At 47.2% G+C, this 19,481-nt stretch overlaps 1 protein-coding gene across 1 annotated transcript; it reads left to right on the top strand.

Moving 5' to 3' along the window:
* The first annotated feature begins 169 nt into the window (after positions 1-169).
* On the top strand, positions 170-4,883 carry LOC132487468 (cytochrome P450 1A2). Its single transcript, XM_060095156.1, has 6 exons — positions 170-1,000; positions 1,585-1,705; positions 2,162-2,251; positions 2,527-2,650; positions 3,800-3,886; positions 4,586-4,883. Exons 1-6 carry the CDS (start codon positions 170-172, stop codon positions 4,881-4,883), a joined length of 1,551 nt encoding a protein of 516 aa, XP_059951139.1.
* Positions 4,884-19,481: the final 14,598 nt, after the last annotated feature.

Here is a 19,481-nt window from a genome sequence, read left to right as displayed (position 1 = left end):
GAAGGATCCATGTAATTTAGTGAATGCAACTTAGTCTTTCTGGTGTCCAGCTGGGAGCCAAGCACAGAACATGTACAAGTGCTTATTGACTGAGTAAATGAATGAATGAGTGGCTCTATCTCGTCCCTCAGTCTGGCTCCTCCGTTCTCTTCCCCTGTAGTTGGTACAAATGGCATTGTCCCAGGCCACTCCCTTCTCAGCCACAGAGCTTCTCCTGGCCTCAGCCACCTTCTGCCTGGTATTCTGGGTGGTCAGGGCCTGGCAGCCTCGGGTCCCTAAAGGCCTGAAGAGTCCACCAGGGCCCTGGAGCTGGCCCCTGATCGGGCATGTGCTGACCTTGGGGAAGACCCCACACTTGGCCCTGTCGCGGCTGAGCCAGCGCTATGGAGACGTGCTGCAGATCCGCATTGGCTGCACACCCGTGCTGGTGCTCAGCGGCCTGGACACCATCCGGCAGGCCCTGGTGCGGCAGGGTGATGACTTCAAGGGCCGGCCTGACCTCTACAGCTTCACCTTAGTCGCTGATGGCCAGAGTATGACCTTCAACGCAGACTCTGGACCAGTGTGGGCTGCCCGGCGACGTCTGGCCCAGAATGCTCTCAACTCCTTCTCCGTTGCCTCAGACCCGGCTTCCTCGTCCTCCTGCTACCTGGAGATGCATGTGTGCAAGGAGGCTGAGGCCCTCATCATCAAGTTCCAGGAGCTGATGGAGGGACCTGGGCGCTTTGATCCCTATGACCACGTGGTGGTGTCAGTGGCCAAGGTCATTGGTGCCATGTGCTTTGGGCAGCACTTTCCCCAGAGCAGTGAGGAGATGGTCAGCCTTGTGAGGAGCACCCATGATTTCGTGGAGACTGCCTCCTCCGGGAGCCCCGTGGACTTCTTCCCCATCCTTAAATACCTGCCCAACCCTGCTCTGCAAAAGTACAAGAGCTTCAACCAGAGGTTCATGCAGTTCCTGTGGAAAATGGTCCAGGAGCACTATCAGGACTTTGACAAGGTGAGCCCAGGGTATGGGTGGTGTGAGGGCACCCAAGAGTCTGTGTGTGGCCCCTCTTACCCAGCTCCAAGGTACCCACACACCTGGTGTGCAGCCAAGGCCTAGGAAGGCTCTGGGACCTCTCAGATCACCTGTGTGACCTGGAGCCAATCCCTCTCCCTCTCTGGCCTCAGTTTCTTCATGCCTGTAGCCTCCCTTTCAGGGCTGCTCAAAGCCCCAGAGAGATAAGGTCGAGAATGGGGCCCTGGCAGAGCCCTGTAATGTGGGGTGCTGTTATCATGAGAAGGCTTTTGTTCTGCAGGAAACTGAACTCTGACAGAGACTAATTCCCAGCTCGGGTGTCACTTTACTTCCCTGTACTCACCCCAACCTCCTTCTCTGATATTGGACCCCTGGGGTTATTGGGAGGAAGGGTCAATGGGGCATGAAATGATACTTTAAGCCCTACCTTGGGCTACTACCAGCTCCTGTCGTGAGCTCAACCCACTGCCCAGAGGCCAGCAGACGGTGTCAGATGGGATGGGGCAAGGTCCATACTTCTACCCCAGAAGTGCTGGGGTGCTCCTAAGCTTGTGCCCCCTCAGAACAGAGTCCAGGACATCGTAGGTGCCCTGTTCAAGCACTACGAGGATAACTCCAGAGCTAGTGGAGGCCTCATGCCCCAGAAGAAGACTGTCAACCTTGTCAACGACATCTTTGCAGCCGGTAGGAGCCAGACCCCTGCCCCTCCATCCCTCAGTGCCTGCTGTTGCCCAGCCCCGGGTCCATCAGATAACTCACCAACTACATGTCAGATGGTGCAGGACACAGAGACCAGGCCCAGGCTCAAGATTTGAGCCCAGGCTGTACCACCAACTCCCAGTGAAAACTCAGCCAAGTCCCTCTCCTCCTCTGGGCCTCAGTTTCCCCAACTAAACAGTAAAGGCTTCTCTGGGCTGTAAGTCTAGGCCCTTGTAATTCAGCAACTAATCATGAAAGCAGTGACTCAAGTTTGTGCTGAGGTGACTCCACCTCTGCCCTTAGAAAATTCAGGGTGAGGGGCTTTGGGGGAAAAGGAGGCAGAGAAAGACAATGTCTGGTACATACATGGTGGGTGCTTGGTAAATGCTGCCGTCTTGTTCCTGTCTTCCTTTCTTCCTCACCTTGCCCCATGCTGCCCAGGGTTTGATCCGATCACAACAGCCATCTTCTGGAGCCTTCTGTACCTTGTGACAAATCCTGAGATACAGAGGAAGATCCAGGAGGAGCTGGGTATGTAGTGTCCCCTAACCCTCTGGTGGAGAGAAGCCTTAGGGTCCCAGGTCATCTGTTCAATCTACATATAGCTGTTATGTACCTACTAAGTACAAGCCCTGGGCATACAATGGTGCCCACCCTTGCCTAGAGGATACTGGGGGGTCAGTGGGTCTCAGACCTGTAAAAAGACATAGTACCACATAGAGTGACACCTGGTATGATTGGGGATGCAGATGCCATGGAGCAGTCAGGACAACCCCTAAGCCTTGTCCGTCCTCTGTGTTCTGCAGACACAGTGATTGGCAGGGCACGGAGGCCCCGGCTCTCCGACAGATCCCAGCTGCCTTATTTGGAGGCCTTCATCCTGGAGACCTTCCGACACTCCTCCTTCGTCCCCTTCACCATCCCCCACAGGTGAGGCCTGCCTATTCTGCCCTCCCACCTCTGAAATCATTGCCATGTTTTCTCCCCAGCTTCTCAGCCCTGGCCCTGGTCAGACCTCAGCATCTCCTTCCTTGCCATGACACCAGATTCCTCACAGACCTTGGCCTCTACTCTGCCCCCATCCAGTCCAAACATGATCAAAGTACCCGGCTCTCAGGAGAAAAACCACACTTCTGACCTCAGCACTCATTCACCTCTGCTCACATTCCCTCCCTACAGGTACCCTCAACCCCACCAGGCTGGCCTCACCATCCCTTACAAGCATGAACCAGCCAGCCTCCAATTTTGCTTATGCTGGACCTTCTGCTTGGAAGGTCTACATTCTTCTCTGGCTACCAGAATCCTATCTTACCTTATTCTGACACAAACTTCCCCTCCCCTAGAAGGCTTTCTTGATTCATCCAGCTGGCATAACTTCATTCTGATATTTTGTAGGACTTACAGCCATTGGTCCTTGATTAGGTCCTGGGATTTTAACAATGTCAGGAGAATTAGTGAACACTTACTTCAGCCCATATTTTGGTCTAGTTATACCCAGAGGAAGAGGCCTGATGTCTCAGCCAAGCTGGGAACTCCCCAGGACGGGCCCAGACTGCCTGCTTCTTGGCTCCAGGGAATGGCCAAGGGCACAGATGGGTACAGAGAAAAGTTTAGTAAACATTTGTTGAAGAACAGGGTCTGAGAAAGGGGATGAATAATTTCAACCCTTCCTTGCTCCTGATATTCCCTCATAGTGTATGGTATAGAAACCATGGTGGACAGGCTATTGGAGTGGGGTGGAGGAGCAAGAATCTCTGGGGGGGGTATAAATTAGGAGTTTGGGATTAATATATACATAACTACTATATATAAAAAAGATAAACAACAAAAACCTACTGTAGAGCACAGGGAACTATATTCAATATCTTGTAATAACCTATAATGGAAAAAACCTGGAAAAGAATATATAGGTATATATATGGCTGAATCACTTTGCTGTACATCTGAAACTAACACAACATTGTAAATTAACTATAGTCAACTTTTTTTTTAATTGTTAAAAAGAAAAAAAACAACCTTCCAGAGACACACCCCAGTTTTCCAGCCCCTGAGACTGACAGAACCCTCTTCCCTCCTTAGCACAATAAGGGACACAACACTGAACGGCTTCTACATCCCCAAGGAACGCTGTGTCTTCATAAACCAGCGGCAGGTCAATCATGACCCGTGAGTACATATCCCCCCCGAAAAATGTGTGAAGTTCAACAGTCAGGAAGGCTGTTTGTCCCCCTAGGAACTGGTTATACAATAAGGGAATGGTGCCTCGATGGTTCTGCAGCCTGCTCTAAGGGACAAAATTTAGGTCCATTTTTCTCAAACTTTAGTGCATTCACAAGGAAGTTGGTTTTAGATTTTGGTGCCCAGTCCCCCGAGATTCCTCTTCGGTAGGTAAGATGGAGTATCTCAGGCGATTCTGATGTGAATGGCTTAGGGACTTCTTTGGAAAATCTCACTTTATAGGCTGGAGGATCTATAATTTACCATCCAAACTAGGGCACTTCTGCGTGTGAAAAAGGATGCTGTAAATAAGTACTCCAAAACAATAAGCATAAACCAGGATGGACGGTTGATTCCCCTTGTATATTGAGTAGGATAGAGACGGACATGTGTTCCTTCTTTTAATTTCTTTTAGTTAAAGTATTATTTCTTTAAGATAAAAAATTAATATTAAAAAGCACTATTTTCAAGGCTGGTGATTTTAGAGAGAGCTATGTAAAAGAAATAAACATCAAAATACAGTTTGGCTCCTTTCCCCACTCTCCTTTCATTGCTCTAGATCTATTCTAACACAGATGTCCCCCGCCCAGGCCTTTCCCGAAGGGCCTCCCCAGCCCAGAGATACCACTTCCTCTGTTCATCTCGCAGGAAGCTGTGGGGGGACCCATCTGAGTTCCGGCCGGAGAGATTCCTCACTGCCCATGACACCACCATCAGCAAGACCTTGAGTGAGAAAGTGATGCTCTTCGGTATGGGCAAGCGCCGGTGCATAGGGGAGGTCCTGGCCAAGTGGGAGATCTTCCTCTTCCTGGCCATCTTGCTGCAGCAGCTGGAGTTCAGCGTGCCACCAGGTGTGAAAGTGGACCTAACCCCTATCTACGGGCTGAGCATGAAGCCTGCCCGCTGCGAGCACGTCCAGGCACGGCTGCGCTTCCCCATCAAGTGAAGAAGTTACCAGCATTCTGAGGCAGAGGGAAGGGTGGAGGTCACTGAGGAATCTTTGTTTCTTTTCTTTTTTAACTAACAGCTTTATAGAGATATAATTCATAGACCATATAATTCACCTCCTTAAAGTATACGATTCAGGGCTTCCCTGGTGGCGCAGTGGTTGAGAGTCCACCTGCCAATGCAGGGGACACGGGTTCGTGCCCCGGTCCGGGAGGATCCCACATGCCTCAGAGCGGCTGGGCCTGTGAGCCATGGCCGCTGAGCCTGCGCGTCCGGAGCCTGTGCTCCACAACGGGAGAGGCCACAACAGTGAGAGGCCCGTGTAATGCAAAAAAAAAAAAAAAAAAAGTATACGATCCAATGGCTTTTAGTATATCACAGAGTTGTGCTGTCACACCACAATCAATCTTAGAACCTTCTCATCACCCAGTAAAGAAACCCATACCCCTCAGCAGTCACTCTCCATCTCCCCCTAACCCACCTTCCCTACGCCACTAGCACTAGAAAATTACTAATCTACTTTCTGTGTGTACAGATTTGCCTACTCTGGGCATTTCATATAAATGCAATTATACAATAAATGGTCTTTTGTGACTGGCTTCTTCACTTAGCATGATGTTTTCAAAGTTCATCCATGTTGTGGTATGTGTCAGTAAGCCCTGGTTTCTCGAGTCCTTAGACTAGGCTCAGTTCACTGTTCTTACTTCTTTCCTGTATGATTCACATCTTGGAACACTTGAAGGGAACGGAGAGGAAGGAACCCAGCCTTGTAGGCCAAACCCAGATGGGTGAAGGGGGATCCCTCATGTTCTATCCTCAAAAGGTAGAGAATATCTGACCTCTCACAATGTTCTGATTTGTTCATCCATAGCTAGGGGAAGATAAGCCCCCCAGAAGTGCTTGGGTTACCTGCAAAAAGCCCAGGTCCCATCAAAAGGGGACTATCAAAATAGTGAAAAGATAAGCCACAGAATGGGAGAAAATATTTGCAATTTACATATCTGTAAAGGATTAATATCCCAAATATATAAGGAACTCCTACAGATCAACAACAACAACAAAAAAAAAACCAATTTTTTAAATGGGCAAAAAAGTGGCGATCGTTTTGTAATGTATAGAAATATCGAATCACTACATTGGGCATCAGGAACTAACATAGTTTTGTAGGCCAGTTATATTTCAAAAAAAACAAACAAACTCATAGAAAAAGATATTAGATTTGTGGTTACCAGAGATAGGGGGAGGGAAGGGGAATTTGAATGAAGGTGGTCAAAAGGCACAAATTTCCAGTTATAAGATAAATAAATAAGTACTAAGAATGTAATGTACAATGTGATTAATATAATTACCACTGCTGTACATTATACATGAAAGTTGTTAAGGGAGTAAATCCTAAAAGTTCTCATCACAAGAAAACTTTTTTTCTATTTCTTTAATTTTTTTGTATCTATACAAGATGATAGATGTTCACTAAACTTACTGTGATAATCATTTCATGATGTTTGTAAGTCAAATCATTATGCTGTACACCTTAAACTTATATCATGCTGTATGTGAATCATATCTCAACAAAACTAAAAGGAAAAAAGACAAACAGAAATGGACAAAAGACTTGGATAGACAGTTCTCTAAAGAAGATATGCAAATGGACAAGTACATGAAAAAACACTCAACATTATTAGTTATTAGGGACATGCAAATCAAAAACACAATGAGGTACCATTTCACACCTACTAGAATGCTACAGTAAAAATTAAAAACTAGGGACTTCCCTGGTGGCGTAGAGGTTAAGAATCTGCCTGCCAATGCAGGAGACATGGGCTCGAGCCCTGGTCCAAGAAGAAGCCACATGCTGCGGAGCAGCTAAGCCCAAGCGCCACAGCTACTGAAGCCCGTGCACCTGGAGCCGGTTCTCCGCAACAAGAGAAGCCACCGCAGTGAGAAGTGCGCGAACCGCAACGATAAATAAATAAAATTTTAAAACTAGAGAGCTATTTGGGAATTCCCTGGCGGTCCAGTGGTTAGGACTCCGCGCTTCCACTGCAGGGGGCCCAGGTTCTATCCCTGGTTGGGGAACTAAGATCCCGCAAGCCGCGTGATGTGGCCAAAAATGAAAAACAAACAAAAAAACCCGCTAGACTGTGATCATATGATCACCTCAATAGATGCAGAAAAAGCATTTGACAAAATTCAACATCCATTTATGATAAAAACAAAAACCCTCCCAACAAAGTGGATATAGAGGGGATGTACCTCAACATAATAAAGGCCATATATGATAAGCTCACAGTTAACATCATACTCAGCGGTGAAAGCTAAAAGCTTTCTTCTAAGATCAGGAACAAGACAAGGATGCTCACTCTCACCATTTTTATTCAACATAGTATTGGAAGTCCTAGCTAGAGCAATTAGGCAAGAAAAAGAAATAAAAAAGCATCCAAATTGGAAAGGAAGAAGTAAAACTGTCCTATTTGCAGATTACATGATATATATAGAAAACCCTAAAGACTCCACTAAAAAATTTGTTAGAAATTATAAACAAATTCAGTAACATTTCAGGCTACAAAATCAATATATAAATATCTGTTGCATTTCTATACACTGATAACAAACTATTGGAAAGAGAAATTAAGAAAACAATCTCATTGTTTCAAAAAGAATAAAATATCTACAAATAAATTTAACTAAGGAGGTAAAAGACCTGTACACTGAAAACTATAAGACACTGGTGAAAGAAATTGAAGAAGACACAAATAAATGGAAAGATATTCTATGCTCATGGATTGGAAGAATTAATATTGTAAAATGTCCATATTGTCCAAAGCAATCTACAGGTTCAAGACAATCCCTATCAAAATTCCAATGGCATTTTCCACAGCTATAGAACAAACAATCCTAAAATTTGCATGGAAGCATAAAAAAAGATCCCAAATAACAAAAGCAATCTTGAGAAGGAAGAATACAGCTAGAGGCATCATGATCCCTGTTTTCAAACTGTATTACAAACCTATAGTAATCAAAAGAGTATGGTATTGGCATAAAAACAGACACATGGATCAATGGAACAGAATAGAGAGCCTAGAAATAAATCCATGCATATATGGTCAATCAATTTATTACAAAGGAACCAAAAATATCCAATGGGGAAAGGATAGCCTCTTCAACAACTGGTGTTGGGAACACTGGACAGCCACATGCAAACGAATGAAACTGTACCACTATCTCACACAATACACAAAAATTAATTCAAAACGGATCAAAGATTTGTCCATAAGGCCTGAAACCATAAAACTCCTAAAAGGAAACACAAGTGGTAAGCTTCTTGACATAGGTCTTGGTGATGATTTTTTGGGTTTGATACCAAAGGCAAAGGCAGCAAAAGCAAAGATAAACAAACAGGACTACATCAAACTAAAAACCTTCTGCTTAGTAAAGGAAACCATCAACAAAATAAAAAGGCAACTGACAGAATAGGAGGAAATATTTGCAAATCATATATCTGATATTTTGGTTAATATCCAAAATATATAAAAACTCACACAATGCAATAGCAAAACCCCCAAACAGTCCAATTTTAAAATGGGCAGAGGAACTGAATAGACATTTTTCCAAAGAAGACGTACAGATAGCCAACAGATAAATGAAAAGTGCTCAATATCACCAATCATCAGGGAAATACAAATCAAAACCACAATGAGATATCACCTCACATCTGTCAGAATGGCTATTATCCATCCATCCAACAGTCCATCAGTGGATGAATGAATAAAGAAAATATGGGATATATATATTGTGATTATATATATTTATAATTCAACCATAAAAAAGGAAGTCTTGCAATTTGCAACAACATGAATGAATCTTGAGGGCATTCTGCAAAGTGAAATAAGTCAGGCACAGAAAGCCAAATACCATATCAACTCACTTATATGTGAAATCCAAAAACAAACAAAAACCCCCAACACCCCCAAACAATCAAAAAGACCAAGCTCATGTGTATAGAGAACAAATTGTTGGTTGCCAGAGGTTCGGGTGAGGGCAGGGGGTGCAAAATGGGTGAAGGGTGTTAAAAAGTACAAACTTCCAGCTATAAAATAAATAAGTAATGGGAATGTAATATACAGCATGGTGACTAGTGTTAACAATATTATACTGAATAATTGAAACTTGTTAAGAGGGTAAATCTTAAAAGTTCTCACCACAAGAAAAAAAATTGTAACTATGCGTGGTGGCTGATGTTAACTAGATTTATTGTGGTGATCATTTTGCAATATATACAAGTATTGAATTATTATGTTTTACACCTGACACTAATATAATGTTATATGTCAATTATATCTCAATTTAAAAAATGGACATTAATGTGTTGGTGAGGACATGGAAAAATTGTGACCCTTGTGCATTACAAGTGGGAATATAAAATGGTACAGTCCCTGTGGAAAATGCTTTGGTAGTTCCTCAAAAAGTTAAGCATATAATTACATATAACCCAACAAGTTCACTCCTAGGTATCTACCCAAAAGAATTGAAAACAGGTGTTCAAACAAAAACTGGCACAGGAATGTTCATAGCAGCATTATTCTCAATAATTAAAAGGTGGAAACAACCAGTGTCCAACAACAGATATATGGATAAATAAAATGTAGCCTAGACATACAATGGAATATTATTCAGCCATAAAAAGGAATGGCATTCTGATGCATTCTACAACACGGGTAAACTTTGAAAACATTATACCAAGTGAAATAAGCCAGGTACAAAAGGACAAATATTGTATGATTCCACTTACATGAGGCATCTAGATTAGGCAAATTTACAGAGAAAGAAAGTATTATAGAGGTTACCAGGGCTGGGGCAGGTGGGGTGGGGAGGGAAGAATAGAGAGTTATTGTTTAATGAGTGCAGGGTTTCTGTTTGGGACAATGAAAACGTTCTAGAAATGAATAGTAGTGATAGTAGCACAGCATTGTGAATATACTTAATGCCACTGAATTACGCACTTAAAAATGGTTAAAATGGTAAATTTTATGTATATTTTACCACAATTTTTTTTTAATCTTTTGCCCGCACTGCACAGCATAGGGGGTCTTATTTCCCTGACCAGGAATCGAACCTGCGCCCCCTGCATTGGCAGCATGGAGTCTTAACGACTGGACTGCCAGGGAAGTCCCTTACCACAATTTTTAAAGGCAAGTAACACAATAAAACGTTGTGTGCAATAAAGAGAAACAAGCATCAAAACCACAAAAAGACATGGAGGAACTTTAAATGCATATTGCTAAGTGAAAGAAGCCAATCTGAAAAGATTACCTATTTTATGAATCCAACTATATGACATCCTGGAAAAGGCAAAACTATGGAGACCATCAGCGGTTGCCAGGATTTCAGGGGTGAGGGGGTGGGTGGGAGGAGGGGGAGATGAACAGGTGGAGCACAGAGGGTTTTTAGGGCAGTGAAACGATTCTGTATAATACTGTAATGGTGGGTACACAGCATTATACATTTGTCAAAACCCAAAGAATGTACAACACGAAGAGTGAACCCTAATGTAAACTATGGACTCTAGTTAATAAAAGTGTATCAATACTGGTTCATCAATTGTAAAATAATTACCTACTAATGCAAGATGTTAATACAGGGGAAACTGGGAGCAGGGAGAGCAGGTACATGGGCACTCTCGGTACCTTCTGCTCATTTGTCCATAACTACAACTGCTCCAAAACTAAAGTCTATCAATTAAACACACAAAAGGCAAGTAATCCAATAGAATATTGGCAAAACATTAGGGGGAAAAGGCCCAGGCCTCACCCTCTCTTCACATAGCCCTGGGGGTGGAGCACTCACTGTGCTCCCTTCCATGGTGCCAGAGCCCCCTTTGCTGCTCCGAAGCTCCCTAATTTCACCTCCAGTGTTTCCACCTGCAAAATGGAGGCAAAGAGTTGAATTAGTTTACCTCATAAGAGCCCTCGATTCTAAGTGCATAATAAGTTTGCTTTGGTCTTCGCAAAATGAAAGACGTGTTCATTATGTTTTATACGCATGAGCAAGGCCCTTCACCACTGAAAAAAATGGATACAGAAAAACAGAGCTTGAGGACGCTGAGATTTGGGCTTTGTCCCTTCCCACACACACCTGAACTGACCACTGCTTCCTTATTACCCCTCCAGCCCAAGGCTCTTTCCAAGGACATACCTTTATGCCTGGAGGGATCAACTGGATATAGTGTGACTCCACAGTACCCACCCTGGGGGTTGGGGATGAAGGAAGGAAAACGATGGAGGAATTCTCAGGGAGGGTCCTAGAAGGAGATAGAAGAGAATGACACAGAAAGAATGGCTGTGCCTGCACATCTATCCTGATGCCCTGTTTTCTGGAATAGCCTCATCCAGCCACATGGGCAGTAGAGCGGATCTCTGCAAAGTGAATCTTATTTTCCTACTGCCTTTTTTTTTTTTTGTGGTACGTGGGCCTCTCACTGTTGTGGCCTCTCCCGTTGCGGAGCACAGGCTCCAGACGCGCAGGCTCAGCGGCCATGGCTCACGGGCCCAGCCGCTCCGCGGCATGTGGGATCCTCTCAGACCAGGGCACGAACCCGCGTCCCCTGCATCGGCAGGCGGACTCTCAACCACTGCGCCACCAGGGAAGCCCTCCTATTGCCTTTTATTACTGCATTAGAGATGTGTTCTGTAGGGAAAATAGCCACTAATCGTTCAAAATGAGAATTTAGTAAGAAGATGGTTCAAATAGTGACCAACCCCTAGCTGTTGTGGTCCTAGGAGTGAGTTTACAGAGTTTTGACCCTGCCAGCGCTCCTTTCCAAGTAGCCCATATACACGGCTGCTGGACCTCACTTCCTACCACTTCTGAGCAGTAACCACAAGGACTAATAGGGCTAAGCTGTAATGCCACCTGACCAACAGGAGCTGCTACCTAATATATGCCATCTGCACTCTTGCTGAAGCGTTCCTTCAGTTTGTTCGTTTTTGTTTTTTTAAAGGGAACTTTATTATTTGTTTCTTTTTTTATTTTTGGCTGTGTTGGGTCTTCATTGCTGCACGCAGGCTTTTTTTAGTTGCAGCGAGCGGGGGCTGCTCTTTGTTGTCGTGTGCGGGCTTCTCACTGTGGTGACTCCTCGTTGCAGAGCATGGGCTCTAGGCATGCGGGCTTCAGTAGTTGTGGCATGCGGGCTCAGTAGCTGTGGCTCACGGGCTCTAGAGCACAGGCTCAGTAGTTGTGATGCACGGGCTTAGTTGCCCTGCGGCATGTGGGATCTTCTGGGACCAGGGCTCGAACCCGTGTCCCCTGCTTTGGCAGGCGGATTCTTAACCACTGTGCCACCAGGGAAGCCCCATCAGTTTGTTTTTGCCTTCTCTATTACTAATCAAGACTCGGCCTTATCTGTCCTACAAATTATGATTTTCTGAAATGAGATGAAAATGAGCCAGACCTCATTTTCAAAGTGTTCATCCAGTGGCAGAATTGCCTCAACATTCTGGAAATAATCATGGCTGTCTGTGGCTTTGAAGAAAATAATAAATTTAAGAATAAAATCAGCCGGATTCTGTGCTAAAGTCCTGGAGGGAGGAAGCACCTCACCTGAGCTCCACTTGTCTGTCCTCAAACCCAAAGCAAACTCCTCAAGGAACCCCTTGAGGAAACTCAGCTCACCTGTCAGACAAAGGAGGCTCAGCTCTGCCCTAGGGAACTCCAGTCTGAGGGGGAAGATAGTCCTGTCCTGGGAACCTGAGGGTGAGCAGGACGTGACCCTGTCCTGCACATCACAAGCAGAGGGAGGAGACACAGGCCTACCTGGGGACTCCAGTCTGAGGGGGAAATGAACCTGCTCTAAAAGTCCCAGTCTGATGACGGAGATGCAGCTCATCCCCCGGAATCTCAGGAAACACGGCCCTGTCTGAGGAAGGAGACAAACCCTTGTTCTGGGAGCTCCAGTCTGTCGGGGACATGGTCCTATCCTTCAGAGCCCCTAACTAGTGGAAAATTCCACTGAAGCACCCTAGTGGCACACATAAAGACCCTCAACAAGCAACAAACAGACATTGCCATACTTCGTCAATCCAAGACTCAGCAGAGGCCCAGCTCCCTGGGGAATTTCAGGCCCAGTGGTCACTCAGGGTCACTGCCCTGTCTGGCTCCCTGTGGTCAGAAACTGGCCTGAGCTTCTCACGCACACCTGGCCAATCTTTAACTCACTTGGGCTGGCTTAGGGCTCCCCTCTGGCCAGAGCCAAAGGAGGAGAAATTGGACATGGAGACTTTGCCCCCCACAGCAGGCTGGAGGTAGACTGCAGTGGTTCTGTCCTGGCCCTCCCTGGGCAGGTCCTGGACACACACCATCCCAGGCTGTTCTCACAACAACCCCAGGAGGCAGACACCATTATAACCACCCCCCCTTTTTTTTTTTTTTTGCGGTACGCAGACCTCTCACTCTCCCGTCGCGGAGCACAGGCTCCGGACGCACAGGCTCAGCGGCCATGGCTCACGGGCCCAACCGCTCCGCGGCATGATCCTCTCAGACCAGGGCACGAACCTGCGTCCCCTGCATCGTCAGGCGGACTCTCAACCGCTGCGCCACCAGGGAAGCCCCATTATAGCCCCTTTTGAGATAAGGAGCACAAGGCTTGGAAAGCCTGAGCTGGGAAATGGTTGGGGCAGGACTCAGGGCTGTGTCTCTTACACCCTGTGCAGGGTCTCTTCCCCTGCCTCACCCACGTAGCCAGGACTGTTCAGATAGAACAGGGCAGCTCAGAAAGGCAACACGATCATTGAACCGTGTGCAGAGTTGGAAAGAACACTGGGCTGGAGGATTAGGAACCCTAAGCTCAGGTTTTACCTGTGGGTGACCTTGGGCAAGTCCCTCCCCCTCTCTGGGTCTCAGATCCCCCATCTTCAGCCACCTCTGAGGTCTTCTCCAGCACCATAAACCTGAAGATCAGGCCACTGGCAATGACCCCTGGTCTGCCAACCTCACTTAAGGCTGTGGGAGAAATCACGTGAGAATCTGGCAAACTGTGGGGTGCAGTGCACTGGGGAGGGGTGATTTGGTTAAGATGAAATGATGGGAAAAGCCCTGGGTTGGGAGTCCCATGAAATGGTGGGAAAAGCCCTGGGCTGAGAATCCCACGTCAGCCTCAGAGGGAAAATTAAGTGATTTCCCTAAGTCTCCCAGCTTGTTCAGTTCAGTCTCTCAACTCCTTTTATCTCAAGCATCCACCACTAACCAGCTCTTTGCTTTACTTAACTCAGCTCAGGTTCTTGAGAAATGAGTTTGATTGAACCAGGCCATGTGTCAGTCAGTGTTGAGTCCCCTTGGAGCAACATCTGTCTCTGGTCCAAGTAGTCACAGCACACATGCCACCTTGGCAGGTGGACCCTGCACACCAGGCCCCGGAAAGACAGTGGCACAGGAGAAAGCTTACAGAGCCACACAAAAGACTCCATTTGTTATTTTCTCCTGCCCTGCCCACCCCTCCCCACCTTCAGTACAAAGCAATCTTGCCCTCACTCTCAGTCCTCCCTGAGACTCCAAAAGGTTAGGTTTCTTGACAAATTACCGAGAAAAACATCACTATTCTTATTTTGGCCCAGCTCATCCTTTTTCTGATAGGGACTGTGACACTGGGGTAGGTGGTCCTGCCTGGCTCCTTTTTCCCTCAGGGTGACCTCCTCCCAGGATCCCCTTGGTCCCTATGCAAATGAACCCAGTCACTGGGGACACCCCCCAGATCTGCCCAGATAACTCTTAGTCCAAAGGCAACTTGCTCCCTAAGGAAGGATTTTCCAAGTGACAAAGGACTCTGAGGAGGGAGCGGACTTCTGAAAGAAGGGTGGTGAGTGCACCATCTGGGTGGGGGAAACCAGAGGCTGGATTTTCCTAGTCCAAAGTTTATATGGTGCAAAGACGCAATCCATGAGTCAACCCTCCACCTTATCCCTGTCATTGGCTCCTGTCCCCGAGAGGGGGCTGCCACCAGAGGTCATCACACCCTGAGCCAAGTTCCCCATCCCTTAATGATCCCCTCTCTCAAAATTTGCCCCCCAAGATCCTGCACTCTGGTTACCCCTGTACCACGACATAACACCAGGTTTGCAGGATGCCCCTTGAATTGGGGCCGTGATTCAAGGTTGTGCAACTGTAGCAGCAGCTCTCAGGTTGTGCAGGGGAGGGGGAATTTTTGGATAGGGAGCCTACCCAACAGCCCTCAACCTGCACTGATGAGGGAGGCAGCCTCTGGTCTCCACTGAGGCCACCTGTGCTCTCCCTGCCAGCCCTGCGTGCCAGCAGATGTTTCTAGTATTAGAAGGACGACATGGTGATACTTGATATGCTTCCCCAAACCACCCCCTCACCTGTGCACCCTCTATGCTATCCTGGGCCAGTAATTAATGATAAGAGTCTAATCCCCAGCAGGGCCTGGGAAAGGGAAAGGGGATAAGGTAGGAGGCTGGCTCACAAAGAGAGGTCTAAATCCCAGCTCGCCCACTAACGCTGGGCCAGTTGCATAACCTTCCTGAGTCTAGATTTCCTCAGCTTGCAACTGGGGATGATAATCCTACCCCACAGGGTTGGGGAGGGCCTAATGAGATGGAGTGTGTAAAGTGTCAGGTATTAAATCAATGCTACATACACACACACACACACACACACACACACATACACATGCACGCACACCAGGAATGCTGGGAAAGGTGGTCTGGGGGCAGGACTGAACCCGGGACATGGGCATGGCATGTGCAGCTGTGCATATACCAGGTCCATGTGTGTGAGCCAGCATTCCCGGGACCCCACACCCTCTCACTGGGGTCTTGCCAGGGCCTGGGCTCAGCCTACTTCCTTCCACTGCTCCCCCCACCCAGCAGCTGGGGAGGGCTGGGGGTGCTGGCGTGACAGGGAACAATGGGCCCCCAACCCCTTCCGGCCCATTGCGTGAGAAGGAGCTGCCGGAAGGAAACTCACCTCCCAGTGGGACAGGCCACCGCCCCCCTGATGACTGCCCCAGGGAAGATTGGAGACCCCCCATGCTGCTCAAGGGGAGGGCCTATGCACTCTAGGACTCTCATTCTTGGTACATTCTGTCCTTGAACCTAGACTGGCCTCCCCCACCTCCTTTCAGAGGCATCCCTGACCCCCTCCCCAGGGGCTGGGCTGGGTCCTCCTGCAAGAGTCCAGGGCCCTGTTCTCATTCACCTCTGTGGCCCCAGAGTGGCCTGGCTAGAGCAGTCCCAACTGATGAGTGTTGACCAACTGAGTCAGTAACTGAGTGCAAGAAGCCAGTCCAGGGATGGTCAGGGCCCAGGGGCTGAGCCAGAAAAGATGAGAGAGAGGGAAGGATCCATCTCAGGGCTCAGCCAAAACTCCTACATTGCAGATAGGGATGAGGTCAGAGCCCCAGAAATCCCCCCAGAGAGCACAAGGCACACTGCTGGGGGACAAAGGATGTTCTCCCCCCGAGAAGTCCTTCCGGTACTCAGGGTTTCACTTATGTAGCAGCATCTTCACCTACACCCCCAACTTCCTCTCTCATGCACAATCACCCTCACTCCAGGTGGGTCCAGCGCCTCCACCCTCAGACAGGGAGCCCTCTGATGTGGGGGGAGGGGGCTCTTCCACTGTGCCTGTCCACACCCAGCAGGATGTCTCGGAGGGTTCACCCCTGGTGGGCTGCTGACCAGAGGCTCTGGACAAGATGCACCCTGTCTGGGCCTCAGTTTCCCCACGTGGCAGCCTATGTGGGGAGTGGACTGGGTGGGAACATCCACGTAGCTGGGCCCGACCATCCACGTAGCTGGGCCCTCCTGGCCTGGCTGCCCAGCGCACAGCTCTGTCTGATCTGCATCTCTCTCCACTACTCTTTTTCAACACCACAACCCCCCAAAGCTCTGGGCAGGGTCTCGGCTCGCCCTGTCCAGGCAGATGGTGTCAACAGGTCCAGGTCTCCAGGCTCTCAGGCGTGACCATCGTCAGCGAGAGGGAGGAGCAGAAACACGCTCCGCAAACCTGACTGGTTATCCCACCAGCCGCCTCCCCACCTCCACCCCCACCTCGGAGGACGTGCTAACCTGGGGCCTGAGAGATTCCTCAATTCCCACGGCAAGAAGGACTCTCAGGCACGCGAGTAAGCAGCTCCCGTGGCCCTGAGGGCACAGGAGACAGCAGGCACACCTGCAAACACACGCCTGGCTGCAAGCACGCACATACCTGGCTGGCATGCTGATGCACCTGAACGCACACCTGGCAGGCTCACGCACAGGTATACACCTGACCACACCAGGCTCGTGCTTGCCCATGTGCACGCACACACAGAGAGAGGGTGTCCCACATCTGCGGGCTTATCCACCCCCCAGGACTAGCCTTGACATGCATGCCCACCCCCACCCCCCTCCCCACCAGCCCACTGGTACTCTTGGCTGGGCCACCCCGCAGGAACAGCACCTTCCTTTTTTTAAAACTTTTATTTATCTATTTATTTTATTTTTTTTTTTTATGGCTGCGTTGGGTCTTCATTGCTGCACGCGGGCTTTCTCTAGTTGCGGCGAGTGGGAGCTACTCTTCGATGTCGTGCACAGGCTTCTCATCGCGGTGGCTTCTCTTGTTGCGGAGCACGGGCCCTAGGCGCGCAGGCTTCGGTAGTTGTGGCTTGCGGGCTCTAGAGCGCAGGTTCAGTAGTTGTGGCGCACGGGCTCAGCTGCTCCGCGGCATGTGGGATCTTCCCAGACCAGAGCTCGAACCCGTGTCCCCTGCATTAGCAGGCAGATTCTTAACCACTGCGCCACCAGGGAAGCCCTCCATCTTCTTATGGACCCACACCATGTCCACTTTGGCAGTTCAGAGGATACTAGGGGTATGGCAGGGCTTTGGACATGAACCCCAGGCAGGGCCCACGGGTAACAATGGGGTCTAGTGCTGTGTAATAAATGATACAGCAGTGAGTTTTTGTGCCCAGAAATTCTACCAATTCATTCATTCATTCATATAAGTTTTTACTAAAAGGTAACATTTCAAATCAATGGGGCAAAGATATATTACTGAATAAATCATGTTGAAAAAAATTGAAAAGATCGATCCTACTAAATAAAAGTAAATCATTTCTACATTTAAAAGAATCGTAAAGTCAAAAGACATACCACAAATGTGTGCTGGATCTCTTCCATTTTGCCCCTCCAGATACCCTCTCTACCCTTGTCTACCCTGCTCTCTGTCTTGTGAAGCTGGCCTGCAGGGGCCTCAGCCACAGGCACCCTTGCCCTCTGGTTTCTAGTTGGTTTCCTGGAACCAAATCTCTAATAGGAGATGGGAAAAGTGACCTCTCAGGCATCCCTCCGCGTGCAGCTCTTTCCCTGGGGGGTCTAGTAACAGCTCCCTCTAGTGGCATCCTTCAGGCAACTGAACTACCCCGAGAGCCCCCACTATTCCCTGCCTATGTACCCTTGTAAATAATCCCTTATTAACGCTTCCCCAAATTAACCTGAATTGAGAATTCCATCTGTTTCCTGCTGGAACGCTGCGTGATACACAGATAAAAGAATAATGTCCTTAATATGCAAAGAGGTCCAACCAAAAAACAGCAATCCAATAAAAACGCACAAAAACATGATTAACAGAAGAGTAAAATACAAATAAATTTTAAACTATAAAGAGATACTTATACAATATTGTACATCAACTATACCTTAACAAAAAACAAGAGAGATGCTTGACCTCACTTATAATAAAAGAAATGTAAACAATATACAATTTTTCACCAATCAGATCAGCAAAGATGAAATGTCTGCTAACACACTGTGCTGGAAAGGGTGTTGAAAACAGGCACTCATATTCTGGTGAAGGTGCATTTAAGTTAAAAAGTAAACCTCTAAAAAATGAATCTGACAGTATTCATCAAAATTTTCAAAGTACATACTCTGACCCAGCAATTCCACTTCTAGAAATTGATCCTTCAGTTAAGCTTACACAAATGACAATAATATGTTCAAGTATCTTTGCTGCAGCATTCCATTATTTCCAATAATCTGGAAATGACTAAGTAAATTATGATAGATCCATACAAAATAATATGCATGATATGGAAGATTCTCCAGAACAAAGTATCTAGTTTTGTTACCATTTACGTTTTTAAACACACTATACTAATACATGCAGAGAAGATCCTGCAAGGATGTATAAGAAAAAGTCTCTAAAGAAAGTAACGGATGTCCAGAGGACACGTGTTTGAGAGAGATTTTATCATTTTGTATCATGTGTATAGATTTCCTATGCCAAAAAAGGAATTTACATCATATTGATTGAATACCTACTATGTACGAGGTTCTGTGCTGGCTGGTGGAGACATAGCTGTGAATAAGATTAGCATATGGTTATTTCTGCTCTCATAGAGCTTAAAGTCTAGTGAAGAAACAGACTAAAAAAAGTAAACATACAAGTAAATACCCAATTACAAATTGTAATGAGATTTCTGAAGAAGAAGCAAAAGTGTAATAAAGAGACAAACAAGGACGATGGCTTTAGATGGGTGGATCAAGGCAGGCTTCTCGCAGGAGGTAGAATTAAATAGGAAGGGAAGAGGATAAAAGAGTTCTGG

This window comes from Mesoplodon densirostris, chromosome 4 (genome assembly GCF_025265405.1).
Source record: "Mesoplodon densirostris isolate mMesDen1 chromosome 4, mMesDen1 primary haplotype, whole genome shotgun sequence".
In the NCBI taxonomy this organism is placed as follows: domain Eukaryota; kingdom Metazoa; phylum Chordata; class Mammalia; order Artiodactyla; family Ziphiidae; genus Mesoplodon; species Mesoplodon densirostris.
Note: the sequence above shows the minus strand (reverse complement) of the source record. Positions and strands in the feature narration are given on the sequence as shown.